The sequence below is a fragment of the Ornithodoros turicata genome, chromosome 1, assembly GCF_037126465.1.
Source record: "Ornithodoros turicata isolate Travis chromosome 1, ASM3712646v1, whole genome shotgun sequence".
In the NCBI taxonomy this organism is placed as follows: domain Eukaryota; kingdom Metazoa; phylum Arthropoda; class Arachnida; order Ixodida; family Argasidae; genus Ornithodoros; species Ornithodoros turicata.
In genome coordinates, this window is record NC_088201.1 from 148341727 (window position 1) to 148363617 (window position 21891).

Here is a 21891-nt window from a genome sequence, read left to right on the forward strand (position 1 = left end):
TAGGATATTTGATCCACTCGGCTTTATTTCACCCTACACGATCCGGGTCAAGGTCATTTTTCAAGAACTATGGGAATGCTGGGACTACAGTGGGACGCTCCCCTACCGGCAGATTAGCGACGATGTGGCGATCCTGGATTTCAGAGCTACCAAAGCTGTGCAGTATATCCTTGGAGAGGTGTTTTGTTACCAGTCAACGGGACAGAATACGTCTACGAGCTGCACGTATTCACAGATGCATCACCACAAGCTTACGGGGCCTGCGCCTTTCTGCGAACGAAAAAATGAGTGTGAAGAAAAGAAAGTGCGACTGATCTTCGCCAAGACACGTGTCGCGCCGATCAAGACGCTCACGCTCCCACGGTTAGAACTAATGGAGCTGTGATAGGAGTAACGAATTGCCAATTTCGTCAGATCGTCGTTGGCGGTGGTAGTAAAAGGTGTGACATTCTGGACAGACTCTACAATTGCTTGAGTTGGATCAAGGGTGATGCTACGCGGTGGAGACCGTTTGTACGGTCAAGTACACAGCGAAGCGAAGCAGTGGAGCACTGCCCAGGGAGTGAGAACACGGCCGACGCACTGACAAGAGGACTTACCGTCAAGAAGCTATCGACGAGAGGCAATTGTTCGAAGGTCCGGCTGGCTTAACACAGAAACGAGGAATTATGGCCAGATATAAACGTCTAGAAGTCCAAGCTGTCTCGACTCCGTTGAAGACGAGCGAAGAACAGAAACCGTGACCATGACTAACACTGGAGAGAGTCCCATTCCTGCATTATTTGATCTCAGTAGACACAGTAACTACCAGCGCGCCCTGCGCATTACAGCGTGGAATCACGAGGTTTATTCGGAACTGTCGTTCAACATCAAAATCGGTGGTTCACTCAGTGCTACTGAAATTGGAGAGGCGGAAGATTTCTGGACCAGGCATGTACAGACAGAAGCTTTTCCAGAAGAAATTACTGCGTTGAAAGAGAAGGGGGCTATCTCCAATACGTCGAAATAGCACAGTGGCGGCCCTTCTTGGACGACAACGGAATCCTACGTTTGACAGGACGACTGCAGTACTCCAACCATACGGAAGGAGTAAAGCACCCAATACTACTCCCCAAACAACATGCGTTCGTGGCGCTCCTGGCTGACAATGCTCATCGGCGAATGCTCCATGGCGGGGTGCAGTCCTCACTGACAGCTTTGAGAGAGCGTTGGTGGATTATCAAAGCGAGGCAGTTGGTAAAGTCGATCGTGCACCGATGTAAGGTCTGCGCAAAATTTCGTGTACCGAGAGGAGCAGCACCAACTGCTCCTTTACGACGGAGCGTTTGACACCCACACACCCCTTTGACACTACCGGCATAGACTTCGCTGGACCACTGTACATCAAGGAGGCTTCGGGATCATCTACCAAGTCATATATTGCATTGTTTACATGTGCGACGTCGAGGGCCGTACACTTAGAACTTGTTATGGACTTAACCACGAAGTCATTCATCAGAGCGTTCCGGCGCTTCATTTCAAGGAGGGGAACTCCGTCGACTATTTTTAGCGACAATGCACTGACCTTTAAGAAAGCAGCCAAGGATATAGGGAAGCTTTGGAGCGTCATACGGAGCCAAGAAGCGCAGGATTTCGTAGCCACAAACAGAATCAGTTGGAAGTTTATTGTAGAGAGGGCGGCCTGGTGGGGAATGTGGGAGAGGATGGTGCGCACCGTTAAATCTTCCTTGAGGAAGGTGCTCGGACGTCAATGCCTTACGTAGAAGAAATGGTGACGTTATGCACGAAGTAGAGGCAGTGGTGAATTCTAGACCACTCACTTTCTTGCATTCCAACCCAGATGAGCCCAGCGCTCTCACTCCCGGTCATCTACTTATAGGAAAAAATCTAATAGCACTTCCAGGCACAAAGGACGCATCATCAGTTCCCTGTACAAAGACTGATACCACCAACAGAAGATGGATGTATAGACAAAGACTTGCGGACCTTTTTTGGAAGAGGTGGAGACAGGAATATCTGCTCGAACTGCGATCTGCCCATCAATCCAACCAGGTTCCCGAGTCGCGCACAGTGTCAAGAGGTGACGTTGTCATCGTCCATCAAGATAAAGTTCCAAGACATTTGTGGACACTAGGGGCTAGATCTTGAACTTTTCGCTATCCCGTAACGCTTGCTAAACGCTCGTGCTCCCCAGTTGACGGCCAATGCGTGACGGAATGAGCGCGCAAATTTTGAAAAATAGCTATAACGATCGCTATGTGCAGATCAAGATTGAGCCCTAGGTCGAGTCACGGAAGTCTACAAGGGAAGAGACGGAAACATTCGGTCGTGCGCGTTAAGGCTTCCAAGCGGCCACACTACGCGCCGACCTGTACAATTGGTGTATCCCCTCGAGGTTCAAGACCGCGAGTGTTGATGACTCACTCTCGCGCGGGGAGGGTGTTGAATATGTTATGTAAAGACGACGAAGTTTGTAGTTTTTTGGGGTGATGTTTTCTTCTTCTCTTTTTTGGTGAACGGACTCGTAGCACGTTCATTATGTTCGATTCTGTAAGGACGAGGTGGACGGATTAAAAGGTTGCTGGATTTTCTAAGAGCTGCGAGGTTTCAGCTTCACTTCTTCCACAGAGAGGGATCTTCGGATTCTTCAACAATTGAATATGGAATTTTTATTTTTCGTGTTTTTACAGAAAACTATCCAAAGGCACATTCTCAGGGGTCTAGAGCTTCTGGCCTGTAAATGCAGAACGGTCGAAGCAGGTCTGAAGTAAACACAGAACAAGAAATTCGAAAATACATATTGTCTCGTCTTTACCCCAACCCTCTACGCAACACCAGACATCGCGTGGAGCAAGATAAGACAACGCCGTGGTAACGAACTATACAAATTAGGTTTTGCAGTCCGAGGCAGACAAAGTATAGGTCGTGGCTGCTTACCCCCCCACCGCCACACCCTTAACCCCAGCGCCCACATGATGTGCAATAAAACCACACAGAACCTTGCTGCTATTTTGCTCCACCGTCCTTTGGGAACAAGGCACCGACAAGACTGAATATGCCGCTGACCGCTCGCTTTTAGGTGCGCTTCTGCTTTGCTGGAGATATCAATAGAGAATATGAAAATTTGCTGGAAAATCCTGGGCAATATGGAAAGAAAAGAAAATATCTGAGGAACAAGCACAAAGCCACCTAATAGCTAACATATCCGTCTCTTAATTACATTAAATTTAAATTTGATTAAATTGTTGCGTCTTGCCCTGTGCATACCACCAGATGCATTATTTTTTTTCTGTTGAGCAACGAATAACCAGAGTGCCCAGATTTTGCATACATCTAGAAAAATGAATAAGGACATAGGATGTGGACATTGGCAGAATTGGCCTGCAAAACTCGGCTGCGCAGTTGAAAATAAAAAGACTACAGAAAAATCGCGCTTTTTTTGTGGGTCTTTACTTTCCACTCAGGCGTAACCAGTCTTTTTTTCTCTTCAACGCATACACCAATCTGGACAATTCTCACGTGCAATAAATCGGACAGATACCTATGAGTAAAGTTGCAAGCGCAGGTAGCAACGCGTCTCTGAGACAGGCGTCGAGCCAAAAAATGTCGCGTCTTTCCCGTGTCTCATCATGCCCCACCTTACCCTAGGTGTGAGCTAACTGAAGGGGGATTGATGTTTATTAAAAAGAAAAGAAACATGAAAACGTCACGAAGTGGTTTGGTTGAGAGTAGTTAAATAAGCAGTTTATGATCTGTCTCAAGGTTAAATCCCAGTCCAAGGAGGTACGTCCTGAAATTTCCCATTGCCCAGCAAGTGCTTCCTTTCCTAACTGTGCGTATCTCTGTTCAGTTGCAGTAAGTGCTCGAGATCCGTACGTCACCGGAAATCGTTCATTGCTTTCCTCCTATGGGGGAGAACCGCTCCTACCACAAATGATGAAGCATCGACTGATAGGGAGAGAAGCTCCTTCGCATCATAGTAAATGAGGAATGGGCTTCAAGTTAAGCTGGTGTTCACTTTTGCTTTGAACGTTGCTTCCTAGTCGTTACCCCAAAGCCACTCTGCGTCATGCTGGAGCAGATCTCGCAGTGACTTCGTGTCGTTGGCCAATCCCGGTGGATGCCTTGCGAGGTGATTAACCACGCCTAATAGTGACCTTCGTTATGCGACATCTTATGGTGATTTCATGAGAAGTATTGCTTTTATCTCCTCCTCCTCTACTGAGATGAACATCTTATGAAGCTTGCAGTATGCCCACGTTGTTATCCGCTAGCATGAAGGTAAGAACATTTCTGTAAGATTGAGATTTCAGTGTTACAGAGAGCTTGTCCAGATTTCCGTATGTTAAAGAATCCACGGAATGAATCCAGAGACCCGCCACTGTCACGTCGCTCATCATCATAGTTGTCTCGCGACATAGAGATACAAATTCTGAATATGTTCGACAACATTTTAGGAAACAGGCTTGATATAATATCCCAATGACTATATAATTCTCTCAAAGTACAGCAAATTTGTGATCCTACAAGACACTTTTTGTTTTGCCTTCTTTCGACAAGCTGTTACTGAATGGAATGGTGTTGAGTGGACTTCCTCATTTCATAATAGTCACCATTAACTGACAGGCCACCTTCTTCCGACACGAGCTATCACAGCTTATTGACCCCTAACCAGTTACACAGGGGTGGACATGTATTATGATGCGTTGTATTATAATAATATTACTCTAACCCATTTTGTATTAGTACTAATATATTACACAATTTCAAAAATAAATTTATATTATTATTATAATGAACCAAAATATGTATTACATGTATTAATGTATTACCCGTTGAGACAGTAATGGTTCCCAGTGGGCATTCGCCATTGTCACTGTATGACTCAGCCATAGTATGGGCTGACGACGACGGCCCATGTGCTTCAAAAATGGGTCCATGTCATTCATAGATTGAGATGTTACCCGCCTAAAAGAACTCGTTACAAGTTAAGTTACCTTGTGGAAAAATGTAACTAAGTTAATAAGGAAGTTTTTCAGCCTGAAATGTAACTTGCAGTTACTGAGTTACTTAAAAAAAAGAACGAGTTACTTCCAAGTTACTTGGGACACAAAATAGCATTATGCAGGTGCAGCGCGCGTGAGCAGTTGGGTTAGACCTTGAGTTGCCTGCGTAGAAGTGCAACATGCTTAGGTCGTTTTCGTTTATGTCCAACGATAGACATCTCCCTGTTTGTAAACAAATGACGTCATAGTGTTCGACAGCGCCACATATTTGGTAGAATTGAACTAGGCTCGAAGCTAGAGGTGCACAAGGTCGCGCCCGAAAGCCACGGTCTTGAGGGGGTTACGATATGGTCCCTTAAAGGGACTCGACCCTCGGTCCTGCTTTTCTTTCAATGGGAGGCAGCGAACAAATGCCCGTTCGTGGAACCCAACCCTCTCCTTCCGGTTTGTTTCGGTGTCAGTCTGTCTACCAATGTCATGGTTCACAATGGTTCAGCTTCATTTCAATCGCAGTGGTTCTTACTTCCTGAATAAAAATACTGTCATTGATTGAATTATCACGTTTTTATGCAAGAAAATGCCATGAAGGAACCGAGAGAAAGCAAGAAAATATGTGGACGTGAGTGAAAAGCGAGTTAAAAGTAACTTGGAACTTAACTTTGTTACTTTGGCAAAGTTACCTGAAAAAGGAACGAGTTCCTCTGAAAGTTACCACGGCGCAAAAGTACCGAGTTAAGTTACAAGTTACAAAAAAAAAGGAACTTAGTTACAGTAACGAGTTACCTCGAACTCTGATGTCATTGCAAGTTAGCAGTCTACCATATCCTTCCGTGTCTTATCGCAAAATGGCATACTAGATCACAGGGAGATAAGTATCTCGTCAGGAGTATTGCGTACCCCTTTCTTGGGGTTACACTAACAAACCTTTAAAGGAACTGTAAAGTGGAATTCGACCCCTCCTGTTTCTGTGTGCGACTGGTAGTGTTTGCCTGTGTGATGTCTCACATAGAGCCTAAGTACTCAAAGCGCGTTAATTATTACACAGCATAAATTAGAAAAATTAAATCGGACGGTAGGTTGCGCCCCGCAACATCTAGAAAAGTCATGATGGGAGTACTCCCGTCACGTGATACCTAAGTAATACACAATGAACTTATGACTGGCTACTAACCTCCAATAAACACTACTTTTAGAATCACAAGAATTACTGGGGCAATTCTTCAAAATATCGAAGACACAGTATCCCAAAATACTGTTAGCGCTGTCAGCGCCCTCTGTTTGCTCTCCTCACAACCATATCGCACGGCGACGGCGTGTATTGCGGCCTTGCGAGGTTTGTGTACCGCAAAAAAGTTCATTTCCCTGCCGAAATTCAGGCAAAGCCTCAGCTGACAGCGATGCCCAAGTATCTACTGTAATGTTCGGGGATACATCAAGTGTGCTCTTTCGACAAGGGTCGTTGTGCACCACAAGATTCCCAACGGAAAATGCACGGAAACGAAAGTTGTTGCAAGCGCTTGGTCAAGTCATTCGTGATCCACGTCGTATTTGGCTCAACCCATTTCTCTGACGAGTCGTACGAAGTTGTAGCAGCGGACGGTCAAAAACTCTCAAACGGACTGCGGTCCCGACACCAGTGTTTCACCTTGTGACGTCTGACGATGTGAACACCAGTGCACACGAGGTATGTATTCACCCATACACAGGAATAATACATATATGTGGTTCACTTCAATTCTGGAGAGCCCTGAGCTCTCGCAGGAGAATATAAGTGTCAAACAAATTATGTGTTATAGATACTGACCGTACTATCATTTCATATCAACGACAGAGGCTTCCTCGTGACTTACAAGAATGTGAAACTGGGAAGCAAAAGGCGTGCAAATGCATGATGCAACCTTTATCCAGTGATGAATTCAACACCAATTGTTCACACACACTCATGCCCACACGTGGGTCAAGCTCTTGTTTTGTTTAACATTTTAACTCCTGCATCCTTGCAGGTGCATGATATGCGAATATCTGCACCACTGGTGGAACCAGATGATGAGTCATTCTGGAAATCTGAAAGACAATCGTTTTGAATGGGCCTGCTGATACAAGTTTGCAGATACTCAAAACTCTTCTACTTTGCAGTGCTGTGCCCTCTGCTGCACCAGACCAGAAGAAGTACATCAAACGTGCATCATGTTCAGAACTTCCGGTGCATCTCACAAAGTGTAGCACAGATGTTCGCATCACGCTTCTCACCACAAAAGCCGAGTGCCCAAGTGAACACAGTTTATCTTGGAAACGTCAGCCAGAAGTGAACAAGATGGCTGCGGGGAACATCTTGCTCTCTGGCACAATCCTTTTCAATGGGACCAGTGCAGTCAAGGTGTGAATTCATAGCGCCTTATGTTTTCACAGATTCAAATGACACCTTGTAGTATTGCTGTTGACCAGGTTCCCTGGTTACTCGAGCCGATTAATATTAAAGTCACCTCAACATATCTCATCTACAACACCTACCAGAAAGGTTGCAGGCTCCCTTTCGCGACACAGGTATGATTATCAGAACTCACGGCCATAAGAGACTGAAACATTCAAATAATCTTACTGAAACACAAGCTTTCGAATAGTGTCCGTCCTTCATTAGGCATGATACAGACACACGTGGTACAGATATCTATACTGATGTACATTACAGAAAGGGAACAAAGAATGTAGTGAGGAGGAAATTCAAATCCTTGTTAGAAAGTATTTAGGGCACGAAAAAAATAATACAAAACAAGGCACACAGCCTTTGTGTAGTTGAATTTTCTGTTACAATATAGTTCTATCTGCAACAATGACATAAAAGGTACATGTAGTAAAAGGTAAAAAGAGCAAGCTTCTACACAGTAAATTCAAAAACACCCTTTCTGGGTCAAAAAAGATGTTTTTAAGCAATACACCTTTTTTAATTCCACAAAGATAACCAAAAGCCGCAAAAAGGGTGCTAAAAAGGTGTATTAGAAAATACACTCTTTATTACACCAAGTGCTGTATCAAAAAGGGTGTTTTATGCGTTTACACCTGTCTTACACCCTCCAAGTAACACTGGTGTCGACTAAGGTGTTTACGTTATATACACCCTTTCTACACTGGTGTTGGAAACGGTGTTTTCATTCGTGAGAGAAAAATTACATTGGCTTGACAGCTCCGCTCATTAGGTAATCACATTATAGACGATAGCTGAGTTGAAAACACAATATTTGACCAGGGAGGGATGTCAGGAAGCTCGCTGATATATTTGACTCGTTACATGCGTACGTGTTAATTGCAAAGACACATTTTCGTCACCGTTACAGACGAGTTTTGCCGCACTAAGCTTAGCGAAAGTACTCCAACGAACTGCATTTCAGTATATGATCAATCTGGTACGCCAATTTAGGCTACCGAGGGTGCCACCATAGGTGGCTCTCCTGCTTGATGACAATACATACCGAGGGTGCCCGGGCTCATTACTGGCATCGTCTGAAGATGGTATTGATGATATCGATGGTATGGTATGGATGAAGCATCGTCACGCCGCTCATTTCACGAGCACGGACAGCGTATGGCGGGCTAGCCCTTCTAGCTAGCTAGTCCTTCTAGCCGCCATAGACAGCGTTACGACGTTGCGACCTTCACCTCTTCCCTTACACATGTCCAACTGTTTTTGCTTTCATTTTATTTGAATGTTTTTTCTTTTTTTTTGCTCACTCACAGTGTTGCTAGGACGATGAGGGTGGCCCAGCGACGCGCTGCGCTCCAGTTTAGGTTCTGCTGTGGAACCACGGCTGGAACCAGGCTCCAACAGCTCCCCATAGAGCCCATAGTTTGACATAATTCACACAACACTGGGCACACGACCAATGAGAGTGCAACGTTGTAGAAATTATGCAATGCCAGTCGGCCAATCAGGAGCCTTAACTGTGGCTGACCTTTCGACCGGTTCTGGCTACATGGACTTCTACCGGATTTCACGCCTACGGCCGTTACCCGACATTCAAAATAACTGAAGCTTCTTTTGGCTAAAAGAAATATTTATTTGACACAAAGCACTGATTCAAAGATCTGATACATGGGTGCACTGTGAATACAAAGTCCACTGCGTTGCTGACGCAGTGTAACTAAGTTCGAACTCGAAGCAAAACGAACACAGCTATCGAAATCCGACGGGGCCCGCGCTTGTTCTTCACTCTCCAACCGCTCCAACTCACGAAGCATTCCAGTTCCAGAGTTGATAGAGTGTTCGTGGGATAATATTCGTGTCCAGGAACAGCACAACACACGTTGAATCACATCGACGCATGAATAAACCAGCGAACACTTCTACAAACTGTTCTGCCGATTGACATCACCGAAACACGGAACACAACAGGACGCCTTGCCGGCCCATTTTATGATGGGCATCTTCTTTCGTTGTTTGCAGAGCGGAAAACACGCTTGTGTGGCACGTAATCGTAACCCTGTCTTTGTTGTCAGGCCTCAAAATCCAACGGCACCCGAACGCGTTCTTCACTCTCCAACCGCTCCAACCCACGAAGCATTCTAGCAGTTGATAAACTGTACGTGGCATAATAGTCGTTTCCAGGAACAGCAACACGCGTAGAATCACAAACTGTTCTGCCGATTGACATCACTGAAACACGCGAGGACGGACGCGCTGCCGACCGATGCGAGCTATTTCGAAACTACGCTGAAACGGCCGCCGGGACGCTGCACACACATGCGCGCGTACAAAATGCGATTTCAAAACGTTGTCGACCAATCGGAACGCGCACACAGTCTGGGCCAATGAGCTTGCAACGTTGTAGATTGGCGCAGTGGTACATACTCTGCAGCCGCAGCCTCGGTTACCTGAGGAGGACTGGCTGGCAACTGTGTCGTCGCTAGGGTGGTTGTTTCCATACAAGCAAAAACGTCGGACTGCATGGCTTTGCATGCTGCCGCAGGAGCTTACACACTTTCGAGAGGGTGTAAGAGTGTTAAGCACCCTCCTAAAAGGGTGTTTAAAGGGTGCAAAACAAGGCATTTTCAAGGAAAAGCTCCCCTTCAAAGGGTGTTTTACAGAATACACCCTCTAAAAAGGGTGTTCGAGACCATACGGTGTAAAAAGTGGTGTGAGTTATAGGCACAAGTTTTTCAGTTTACAGTGTACAATTGCGATATGTAATTGCTATGCTCGGGAATGCTTAGTGGCCATGTAGTCCACAAGAGGATCTTGTAACAGAGGGTTAAGAAAAAGCTTGAAGCTGCGGTCAAGTCCCGTGCATGTGTCGAGCTAAACCCGTGGATGCAGCATGCTTGTGACCACTTTCACAGGTGTAGTTCCAATTCTGAGGGAAATCCAGAGCTTCTGCTTAGCGGAGAAATATGAGCTTACGTATACAAATGAGCTGTCATTCAGGAAACAGTGTTTACAAGCTTCGGGATAATGCGTCTAGGTTTGACCCGGCACGCTTTCAACATCATGACAGCCATGAGGGACCATGTTTCGATATAAAGAGCACAGGGAAGATACTTAGCCATGGCCATATCTTATCTTCGCTGAGGATGTAGATCACCTCCTGAGTGAAACACCAACAACTTGCAAAGATGTGAGCTACAGTGAAATAGTAGCGGTCTGCAAAAGGCCTGAGCACGCACCAATGACAGCAGTTGGACTGGTGTAAGGGAAAACATGGCAAATTTATAATGAGAAATTGAGAAAGAGTTGCAAAGATGCATGTGCGCAGAAAAAGTTCTAAAATTTTTGTCAACGATAGGGATGCCTCTGAAGAGAAGCCTCTGTTGATGCCATTGGCATGACCCCACCTGAGGCCTTCTTATACTGAGAAAGTCACAAACTCGAGATGTTTTATAGGCAAGGTGATAGCCTATGTTCTCTTAGAGATTATGGACTGGAACGTGTTTGTGGCAAACACCTGTGCACTGTTTTCCCTTATGGTATGTACAGCAGATGCTTTGAGAACTTTTCTGCAGTGCTTTCCTAATGGTCATCAGAGCCACCTGGTAAACTGTTTGTAGGCAACGTACCGAAACTTCCTGCATGTACCATGGACGGCGTAAATTTATGATATGTAACTTTACTAATAACAAACCGAAGGCACACATGAATGAACTCACTTGTTCACTTTGCTGTTCCTGATAACAGCGTACTCGTCGCTTTCTCTCACGTGGCAGTAGGGTATCTGGAGCAACTCAGTCTTCAGCCACAATATTTCAAAGTACAAATATCTTGAAATGCAACCGCTGCGCTTCTTCAGTAACGTGGCAACAAAGGCACTCTTTTGCCGTCGGCATCGGCACGCATTTGCCGCAAGGGCACCTGAACCGAAAGAGCAATGCCATATTTCCGCTGCGAGGTTCTCAACATTTTCGCTGCACATGAAGAGTGTTTCTCACGGCGGCCAGTTGACGGCAATGAGGGAAATTCATCCTCCGTCGACGATTCTGCGGATGATATCGTGTCATCCTGCGTCTCCCACTTGCATTCGTAAGAACAAAAGTTTTGCGGGCGTGGCAGCTGGACTATCGCAAGCTCGAGGGCATTCATGTTTGAAAAAAACGACATTACACGACGTGGACCTCAAAACAACATTACGGCTTTGCCACACACCTGGAGGTGAACTAGAAAGGCAAGACTAGCCGTAGCCGACACGAGCCAACCAAGTGTTGTTGCTGAGGGAGCTTTGCGCTCGAATGCAATCTTTGAAATTCGATTACTCAAGGAAAAAAGGGACTCAAAAAGAAATATTTCGTAACTGAGATGCACTCTTCCTAGGCTTTCATAAAATCGTAAGATACATAGTGGTCTGCCATGGCTGCCATATTTTTTCTGTGTGTGTGTTGTTGTTGCTATGTTCCGCTTTCTAATGTAGAAAGGCTATGCATTATGTGCATGTCTCCCGTTATTTCGCTTTACAAAACATCGACGGGAAGTGTGGCAGTGTTGAGCACTCGTTCGTTCGTGCATGTCTCCTGAGTTCGCTATACACTGACGTTCAAATGAAGCACGGTTGTTTCGCGTACGAAGTATCGAAGTGCGATGTACGAAGTAGACTCATGGTAGCACTCCAATTAAATTCGCCGACTTTGGGGCTATATGTCGAAGCGGATATTCTATTTCACTCGCGGCCATACCACGTGACTGTAGCAACAGTAGGGTGGATTTTGGGGGATTCTGAAACGATCTATTTTTCACGACATGTTCTTAACCGGGGATTCCTTAGCGTTTTTACTAACACGGGAGTATTTCAACGATTATTTTTTTGCGTTGATTTTTAAGCGTATATTCTGCGAGATTTATTCATAACCGTGGCTACATACGCGTTTATTTTTGAAAGGTTATTTTTAAGGGTTTCAAACGGGATACACCCCTGTTGTAAACGTCTCAAACTTGCACGGGGTGACCAGCTCATGACATACCTCATTTTCGCTCTCACTTCCACCATGGACAGTCGCGCCATTCTGAAAGTTTTCGGGGCGGTTTCACTAGCACCGGGCCCCACTTGCAAGGTCGACCGTCATTTCTTTCTGTCACGTTTCCTGTTTGCGTTACGAAGCAACGGTGGTTACGGACGGCATACAGACATACACAGATGGTGACAGGACAGGAGGTAGGACTGGTATTCGGGGATGGGTGGGGGTTAGTACGTATCGTGGGGTAGGTCAGGGGTAGCTGTGCCGACATTCGTCTGGAAACCCTTCGGAAAACCCGGGGGGAACGTCAAACCGGGATTCAAATCCTCGTCACCTACCAGTCCCGGCGTGGAAGGAGATCATCCTAACTGTGACGCCACGTATTCTTGACGTCAAATATCACGCAAGACTTTCTATACAGGAGGGCACTCGAAGACTCTATTTTTGAGAAAATGTTATTATTAAAGGCAAGCAATAGCTAGTAGGGCATGTATCGTTTCACGTAACAGGCGGGCCATCCCACGCCAAGTGATCCAGAGGTGCCGCTCGACACCACATAGAATTTTATATGATTTTTTTAGTGGTTCCTTATGACTCCGAAAGCAACAGAACATTGGTCTTTTCTAACGAAATTGAAATTTATGGGGTGCAGAGCCCCTCAAAGATGCAGTGCTTCGCGAAAACCTATGTCGTTTTGAGCAAGCATTTCGGCCCACGTAAGGCACGGAGCATGTTAGAAAAAAGCGTCTTATTTGATAGGGGAGAGTTCATTTTACTGTATGTAAGCAATTTTCACCATTACACTCGACGGCTCGATGCTTGTGGCGGGCAGCAATTTTGGAAAGTTTGTGCAAGTTAATTTTTTCCAACATAAAATTCCGGAATTTCTTCTTGAAAATGTTTGGTCGTATAGCCCCTATGCTGCAATTTCAACACAAAAAATCCAACCCCGCCGGTGCACAGTAAGCTGCAGTAAAAAATCGGGGAGTTGTAAAAATTCGAAAAAATGCACATTTTGACCGAAAAATTCGGTGTGAGGAGGTCGGGATAGAAGAGTGATGAAGGTGTCATTCGATGCACCGTCTTCCTCGCAAGATGTAGCAAAAAAATCTCAGAACTGCTTGCTATTAAACTCAAATAATATTATTTTTTTTATAACGAACCCGTTTCCGGAAAAAGCAACACGGTCGCGTGCGGTACCGCGTTAACGCGTCGGGCGCAGAATCGCGTTCGGTTTCGGGTACGGCATTGGGGAAACGCGGCCCGGCGTGTTGCCGAAACGTGAGGACGTGGGTGATCCTTTCTTCGAATTTTAAGTAAATTTCGTTCGGAAAATATTCGTAACTTTTAATATCCACGACATGAAGAATTCGCATTATGTTATAGTGTATATAAAAAAATATCAATCCCTTCGATTAAATTCTCTGTCATCGTGAAAGAGTGCTCGTCAAAGTTAGCGAGCTAAAGCCTGCGTATTGTGAAATTACACATTCTACAACACTGATCATAAATCGCAACACCTGTTCAAATTTTAATTACAATCTTACTGATGTGTGGTAGTCACCACTTCTCCTGAATGTGAATCGATAAATTTTAGCATTTAAGCCACAATCAAGTATCTTGTATAGTATGTGTGAGTATATGCACAACTTTTTAATCTGTATCATTAAAAAAATGCAAGAAATAGCGTGCAGACTTTGAAAATTTAAAGAAGAAAATGATGTTTAGTGTGGAATTTGCGTTTTTCAACGTTATAAGCTAAAGACTTATAAAATTAAAGTATGGCCTTTCCATTTGTAGTGCCCGGATGCTATGACACTAAAATAATGTGATGCTGTGATAAAATAATGTGATGAATCAGATATGCTGTGCCAAAACTCCTTTGTGAACTTCCATAGGTTATGTGAATCACAACAACCCTCGATGTCCGCGTCATCCAACACCAGCGCGAAACATGATCCGTTTTCAACGGAAGACGAAGCTATTGATGAAATCAATCGATTAATAATGTCGCAAGGCATCGGCGTGACACCAGTGAGAAAGCGCAAGAAGATCTCCACATCGTACGTGAAAAGAAAGAACTCCGAGATTTCGGAAGCTCTAGGTGTCAAGGCACGTCGACAGATTGAAGCAGCGTTCGACGTTTCCCTCCCGGTACATGCAATAGCAACTGCCAGCTGTGGCCCAGTGTTGTTGGGAAATATTAGGATGGCCTACCGAACAAGTAACTGCAACAGCGATGCTAAATTCTTACGCTTCTTCCTGCATCGGTGTCAGAGCGCGATGTCCAAGCAATCGTTCCTGAGGCAACCCGGTACATGATTAAGAAGTCCCAGAAGTTGGTCGCGGTAGAAGATGTGTGGGCATTGCCTGACCCGTACGAGCGCAGTTCTTCTGAAGCAATATGATTTGGCGAGAGCAACGAGCTTTTCTATTTTTTTTTCTATTTTTCTATTTATTTCATTTCCAAAAATACAGAAGTGAGGTCCAGGTACAAGAGGCGGAGCCTGACGAGGTACCTGGACCGACAAACAAGAATACATACAGACATATACATAAACACCCTTTTATACACTCTAAATCTCGAACCCAATATGTATCGCATGAAAGAGGACCCGCACCTGGGCCGTGTGGTACACATGAGGTACAGTCCTCAACCAGCAGGTACAGTTCTCGACCACCAAGAAATCCAAGCGGCACAAGGGTTCAGACACCCGTCCGTACCGGCTAGGTAGCTTCTATAAGCGCGGTGTGCCAGCTGTACCTTATGTGTACTGCGTGTTTCGGGCGCATGAGTACGAAAGCCTTCTCACGATCTCCATGCGCTGCAAAAGTATTTCGTGGGAACCCGAATACCCGTCAATAAATTTGCTTATTCGCTTATGCAGATTGCCAGTGCCGTGATGGCCCTGCTGTGTCATACTGTCAAAAATGTGCAATAACTGGAACCGCTGACCGTGAGGGATAGCACGTTTGGGAAGAATGCGTTTCTCCCAACCGCTGCCAAATCGGTTTGTTTTGAAACGTCGGAGAGCGAAGACGATCCGGCTCGGTCTTTCAAGAAACTCTTTCGTCGCTTACAAGATTGGAGTCATTTGAGGTGCGCATTATATCTATGAAGTAATTATTCGTCCGCACAAGGCATTTTCGTTCATCTTCGCTCTGATTCCCAGTTGTCCTAATCACCAGCAGGCTGGAGACAACGACTGAGGGATGCAGACAAGCAACTCTGCACTCCGTGCACGAATGTTGACGCATGAATAGGAGAAACCTGGATTTCAGGCAAGTAAGCATGTTTCTCAGGCAAGCTTTGTAGGTTGTATTTTGATTGTTTTCTTTACATTGTATTTTCTCCAAGGCTACGTCCAGGCGATGTCGTAAATGGCGTTACCTTCTGCGGAAGAAACGGAAGTTGGAGAAGAACAGGAACCCAAAGGTGTGGAAAGATAAAGATTGGTGACCACCAAGCAGCGGCAACGGTAAAGGAGATATGCAGTGGTCGGCGTTCACCCATACGTTGTCCCCCGTACCTGTGTTCGACGTTTGTGCATCATGACAACGCACGCTCGCGATGGACAGAGAAATCTTGAAAGGCATGTAATTTTGGGATAAAGGTATTTGTTTGTGATATTTATCGTGCAGCGTGGCTTGTTCGGGCTGTTAAGACGTAGAGGAGGGGAACCGCCCGGACGAGCAGGCCTAAAACGCTGCGCGTTATGCGTTTCATGTACCCCATATGTGAGGGCGTGTGTACCCCTTAAATTTAACAGGTACATTTTTAAAAAATGTAAATCTTGGCAATGCGGTACTTAACCGTTACATATGCGTTACCTGGCTTAGAGTGTACGGTGGATGAGCTGGACTGCGCAGTTCAGAGACCGAGGGCAAGATATGTCGTGCACGTTAAGGGAGGAGGCCAAAAACTCAGAAAAGCTAAGAGATACGTGACTTGTTCAATCTGCGAAACCTACAGAAAATTTACTAACAAGTATCCAGACATAAGGCTTAGCTTAAACAAACTGTACGCCATTCGCCCCAACTGGGTTAGTATTAGCCCATGCAGAGAGGAACGAGTATGCACGTACTGTGCTAACTTCGAGCTTATCACTACAGCTGCCATAACAGCGCCATAACCGCGTTTTTAACTTGATTTCTCTGAATCGTGTCCGCCCTTGGCGACCGTAACGCCGACCAACTGCGGGAGAGTATACCGCCTGCGGGAAGCGTGCAGCACGCGTGTACACTGTCACTTTAAAAAATCGTAGCGTCACCGACAATCAAATACGAATCTCAATTTCTTTTTTGTGTGTTAGGAAGGGGTTTCTGCGCAACATATAAAACACGCGGAAATTTTTTATGGCTATTTTTTGCTAGCGCCGGCCGAAATACAGCTAAATTGCGATACCGCCTGTGGGACTACTAGAATCTGATTCTAGCAGATTTACTCTAGAACGATGAAAATGGTAGCAAAAGATAAGGTATGGAATGACGAAACGAATGGTGTAGGTTTCATTATTCTCCAATAAACGGTGTCAGTAGAGGAAGGCTCCGAAAAACGGCTTTTTACGCGTTTTCTTGCGACTTTGGCTTTTTTCTACGAAAAAAATTACGGAAGAAGAAAGTGAGTTGTCCATGGTAGTAGTGAGCAGGTGAAAAAAAAAATGATTGCCCTTAGAACCGCATAGTTCTCAACTGAGAAGCCCGCAAAGTAGCCCGAAACGACTGGGTCACATTTCGACCAGTTTCGACGGCCTTAAGCGTGCTGTCATCAGCAGAGTTCTTCCGTCCGACCGTCAGCGGCTGCACGAGCTCTTCTCCAAGGAGCCCTTGGGGGAACGCAAACCTTCACAGCTCGTCAGATACATGAAACAAATGCTTGGAACCTCTCCTTTTGACGACAAGCACTTTTGTGAGCTCTTCCTCTCAAAACTTCCTCATGCCATCCGGCTGGCACTGTCTGTTACGGAAGAGACCGATATTGTGGCATTGGCTACCAGGGCGGATAAGGCAATGGAGTTGTTCTCTGACTCGTGCAACCCGTCTGCGCTGTCAGCGCTTGAAGGCACACATGACTTTTCACTTTCACCAAGCGCTCCTTCCCAGCACCAGTCACAGCAAGCACCCTCTGTGTCGGCAGCGGAAAGCTCTGACTTGTCCTCGCTACGGGAAGAAGTCCGCCGCATAGCAGACATCCTCGAGCGATCCGGACCCCGCGACCGCACTTCCTCAGGCCCCGACCGTTCTACTCAACGTCGCCGTGCCGCACGTTCCACGACACAGCCGTTTCGGTCGCAGAGCTCGGCGATGCGAATCCCCGTGTGCATGGCAGGGGAACTACGCCGGGGGTTACTAGCGGCGACCGGAATCCCCCCACCACATACTGCAAGGTCGCCTTTTCTTCATCAAGAATCGGGGCGGCAAACACAATTTCCTTGTCGACATCGGAGCGGAGGTCAGCGTCCTTCCGGCCTCACCATCCGACAGAAGCAGAACGCCCGTAATGTATCTCACAGCAGTAAACGGCGCCAGAATTCCTGTTTGCTACCGTCGTTCATTGTCTTTCGACTTCGGATTACGCAGGACTTTTCAGTGGGTGTTTCTCGTTGCTGACACTCGGCACTGTATCATAGGCAGTGATTTCCTAGGGCTTGGTTGATGTCGCTGGGTAAAGGCTGGTGGACCACCTTATTGCGTCACGGTCAACGGCGTAAGCATGCGCGCTACATCTGTTGGCCTCGTGATCACTCTTCCGCAGGACAATGTTTTTGCCAATCTTTTACGACAATTTCCATCCTTGACGGCCCCGTGTGACTGGACGAAGCCCGTCAAGCACCATGTCGCCCACCACATCGTAACAAGTGGCCAACCAGTATTCGCAAAAGCTCGTCGCCTAAGCCCCGCTAGTGCACCGCCAGACCATTTCTCCGCTCTCCCGGTTTCCCTTACCGAGCGCCCGGTTCACGCAGATTCACGTGGACATTGTCGGCTCCCTGCCGTCCTGAAACAATCACCGATATCTGCTAACTTGCATCGACCGGTACACCAGATGGCCTGAGGCGGTACCCATGCCAGATGCCACCGCCGCCACGGTCGCCCGCACTTTCGTTTCCACCTGGGTCGCAAGATTCGGTGTCCCTCCACAGATCACCATCGATAGAGGCAAACAATTCGAATCTCGACTATTCACATCACTGACGCAGCTCCTCGGTACCAACCGTTGTCGCACGACTGCATATTACCCATGTGCCAACGGTATCGTCGAACGCTTCCACCGTCACCTGAAGGCGGCCATCATGGCCTATGGCAATTCATCCAAATGGCACGACTGTCTTCCATTAGTCCTCCTGGGACTTCGGGCCTCGTGGAAAGAGGATTTAGGCTGCACCGCTGCCGCCCTGGTGTACGGCACCAGCCTTGCCCTTCCGGCCCAGTGCTTCAAGATCATTTCCTCAACTGCCATTAACCCCTCGGACTACGTAGAGGACCTGCGTGATCATTTCTCCCGCATCACACCCACTCGTACGCGAGCGCACCAGTCCGGCAAGCCTTTTGTCTCTCCGCAACTCACTTCCGCCACTCACGTTTTCCTCCGGACCGATGCTTTAAGGAAATCGCTGCAACCTCCTTATTCCGATCCCTTTCCCGCCCTGGAGCGGCACCAGAAATACTTCGTATTATTATTATCACCGGGCCTGCCACGGCCGCCCCGAAACGGTCTCTATCAACCGCCTGAAACCGGCTTTCATCGACGCCGATGGCTCCCCAGCGACCCCGACCAACAGCACCGCCAGCCGTCCCAGCATCCGCCGAAAGACAACCAACCTTCGTCACTTTCGTTGGGGGGGGGGGGGGGGGGCTATTGTGGCGAAGACGAGGACAGCAGATGCTCTCCGCTCGCACAATAAAATCATGAGCTCAGTTCTTCGCTGATGCTTCACCAAGCTGGACATCCTCTTTGTCTCTAAATACCGTTACGCGACCTTTCACGTCGGTCTCGAGGGACAATATTTTAACTGCGACTGAAACGTTGAACCTCACTTATCAAGAAATTAATGGCAGTATGCTTCATTGGACCGAAGCCATTCGGTAGTAGGTCCACCCACTGCCCTGAGAGATGTTCTTTAATACGATAATGCTTAACAGAACCGTTTCGTAGTCATAACCTTTGTTTGAGGGAGTCAGTTCAGGGAAGCCTTTATCATTTTCAAGTTACATACCAGCTCGTCTGGTAAAGAGACATGCCCGTGTGACTGAAACACACAGGTGAGGTCATGTCGCTTTACAGGTCCTCGCATTGCGTTCCTCGTGAGTCGTTTACGACGTACGTCTATTGGTTCTGCAGTTTTATCGTGCATATTGGCCGCTGGACGATCGAATGCTGGAGAAGACATGCTTTCAACGAATTAGTGCAATGAGGAGTCATGGTATGAAGGCGTCAGTACTTGCAGTGGTTTCGGTAGGTACAGTGACTTTTCGGATTTGCAGTTCCTTTTGTTGTGTGTGGTGGTCGATACTGGATACTTTGATACTAATGGCCAAGCCGATATCGATTCAAAATTGGACGCATATACTACGAGTATTTCACTGTTTGTGCTTGTTTCGTGTCCGTATGGCTAATAAATGTGTTTTACAGTTCACGTTCGTTATCCTGTGATGCCAAACTGTAGTGTTCCAGTTGTCTCATTCGGCATTTCGTGTTTCACTCCTAATTTTGGTATATCATATGGACTATAGAACTCTATCGAATGAATATATGCTTACACCGTCTAGAACTGCTAAAAGCTCCTGTTGAGGGATTCGCAATCGGACAAGGCGTCTATACTCTTCTTCTGTAGTTAACCTCTACTTTTTTGGATAAAAGTGACACGTCCACAGAATGTTGTCCAGTGGCCAGTAGACGGTGAGTGTCTGGGGCGCCCTCTCGTACGAGGGACTCTGGTCACGGACTCGAATGGACACGGATTACGTTTCAGTTCCGCAGCCTATCCCACACAGAGGTTATCGAGAGGGCACTGCTGCCCAACGCCCTGGACAGGCCGTTTCCGAATGGGTGTTATCATTTTCAGCACAATGGCAGCTCCCTCCATCAAAGCAAAACTGTCCAGCGAATTCTCGACGACCTCGGCGTAATGCAACTGGCATGTTCTGCGCAGGGCTCGGACATAACATTATTGAAAACGCCGATAACTATCGGAAACAAAAACGTTCCGAAGAAGTGGATGATCAAGAGACGAACCCCGGCAAGGAGCAAAGATTCACCATGGAAATTATAGAAGCAGAGGATCCTTAGTATGTGAAGACGTGGACCTTGTCCGTCGGCTATGCGCTTCCTTATCTGAGCGAATGGCCTCGCTATTGCTGCGAAAGGAGAGATGACAAGGTATTATAGGTGACCGTCTCCGCCTTTGTATTTTTACTTGTGTGTTTGTGCTCAAGGGCACATGCTCCTCTTTGTTATTGTGCAACCGGTTGTCGCATCGATTCATCGACGTGATCTGAATCATAGCGGAGAGATTTCTTTTCAACGATAGCCACTCGCGCTCGGTGCAGTGCAGCGAAAATGCAACTATTTCCGCATACCGCACACTCAAAACCAAGGTTATCACTACTGCCACAGTGGGTCGCCACAAGCGCACTCTTCCATACCTCTGAACGAACGAACTCGCCCGCTTCTGCACGCCGCTAGGCTGTCTCTGGCGAGAGAAAATACATTGCTCGCGCGACCGTAAACTTGTGTCTAGCTCTGTACGTATTAAAGTCTCCCATGACAATAACGGGCATATTGTGTTCCTTCATTTTTTTCATGGATGTCTTGCTTGCAGAGAAATTGAAGTTTGTCTAGAAGTAATCTCTTCATCCTGCCTTTAGGTGATCCCGACGTATCGTACACAGCACGATGAGGGTGGGGGCCATCCATGTGCAGTTCATTTGTACACGCATAGGTGGGGTTACTTCGCCAATCATACTGGCAGTTGTGGATGGGTAGAAATCCAGCGAACCGGTTGAGATGTAGGAAGGGAGTTGCCCCAGGACAGAAGCCGCCGATATTTCGAACATAGACTATTCTTCTTCTGGGCATCGTCCTCATCATTGGCATGGTATTTAAAGGGTTAGGTGTGACGTGTTTAAAGGTTCATGCGATTGTGGGTCAACAGCTCGGAGGGAAGAAAGGGGCAACTCCATTCCTACAAACTGGCAGGTGGCGTCGTATAGAGAACATCCCAATGAACCCTACAGGGGGGTGCTAGTGTGTTTTCTGCGGTGGGTAGTCCGCGACTACTACATTGCCACATCAGGAGGAACTGCTCAACTCTCCCTCTCCTGTACCACCACCACATTTCCCCTTTTTTTCTCACCCTTCTCTCTACTCCCTTGACTGGCTGCACCGAACAGCCACTCACGAGCAGGCTTGCCGCACCACCCTCAAACACATTTCCCCCGTCTGTACGACGTA

The 21891-nt window shown here is 46.7% G+C and overlaps 1 protein-coding gene across 1 annotated transcript; it reads left to right on the forward strand.

The window, feature by feature from the left end:
• Window positions 1-18502: 18502 nt before the first annotated feature.
• LOC135386970 (uncharacterized) lies at window positions 18503-20727 on the forward strand. Its single transcript, XM_064616433.1, has 2 exons — window positions 18503-18956; window positions 20591-20727. The coding sequence occupies exons 1-2, from the start codon at window positions 18503-18505 to the stop codon at window positions 20725-20727; spliced, it is 591 nt and encodes a 196-aa protein (XP_064472503.1).
• Window positions 20728-21891: the final 1164 nt, after the last annotated feature.

Excerpts from the sequence above, each read along its gene's own strand:
- LOC135386970 (XM_064616433.1), top strand. The coding sequence starts at position 18,503 with ATGCCAGATGCCACCGCCGCCACGGTCGCCCGCACTTTCGTTTCCACC. Across the intron at positions 18,957-20,590 it reads CTCCCGCATCACACCCACTC|GGCTCGGACATAACATTATT; the intron begins GTACGCGAGCGC and ends TGTTCTGCGCAG.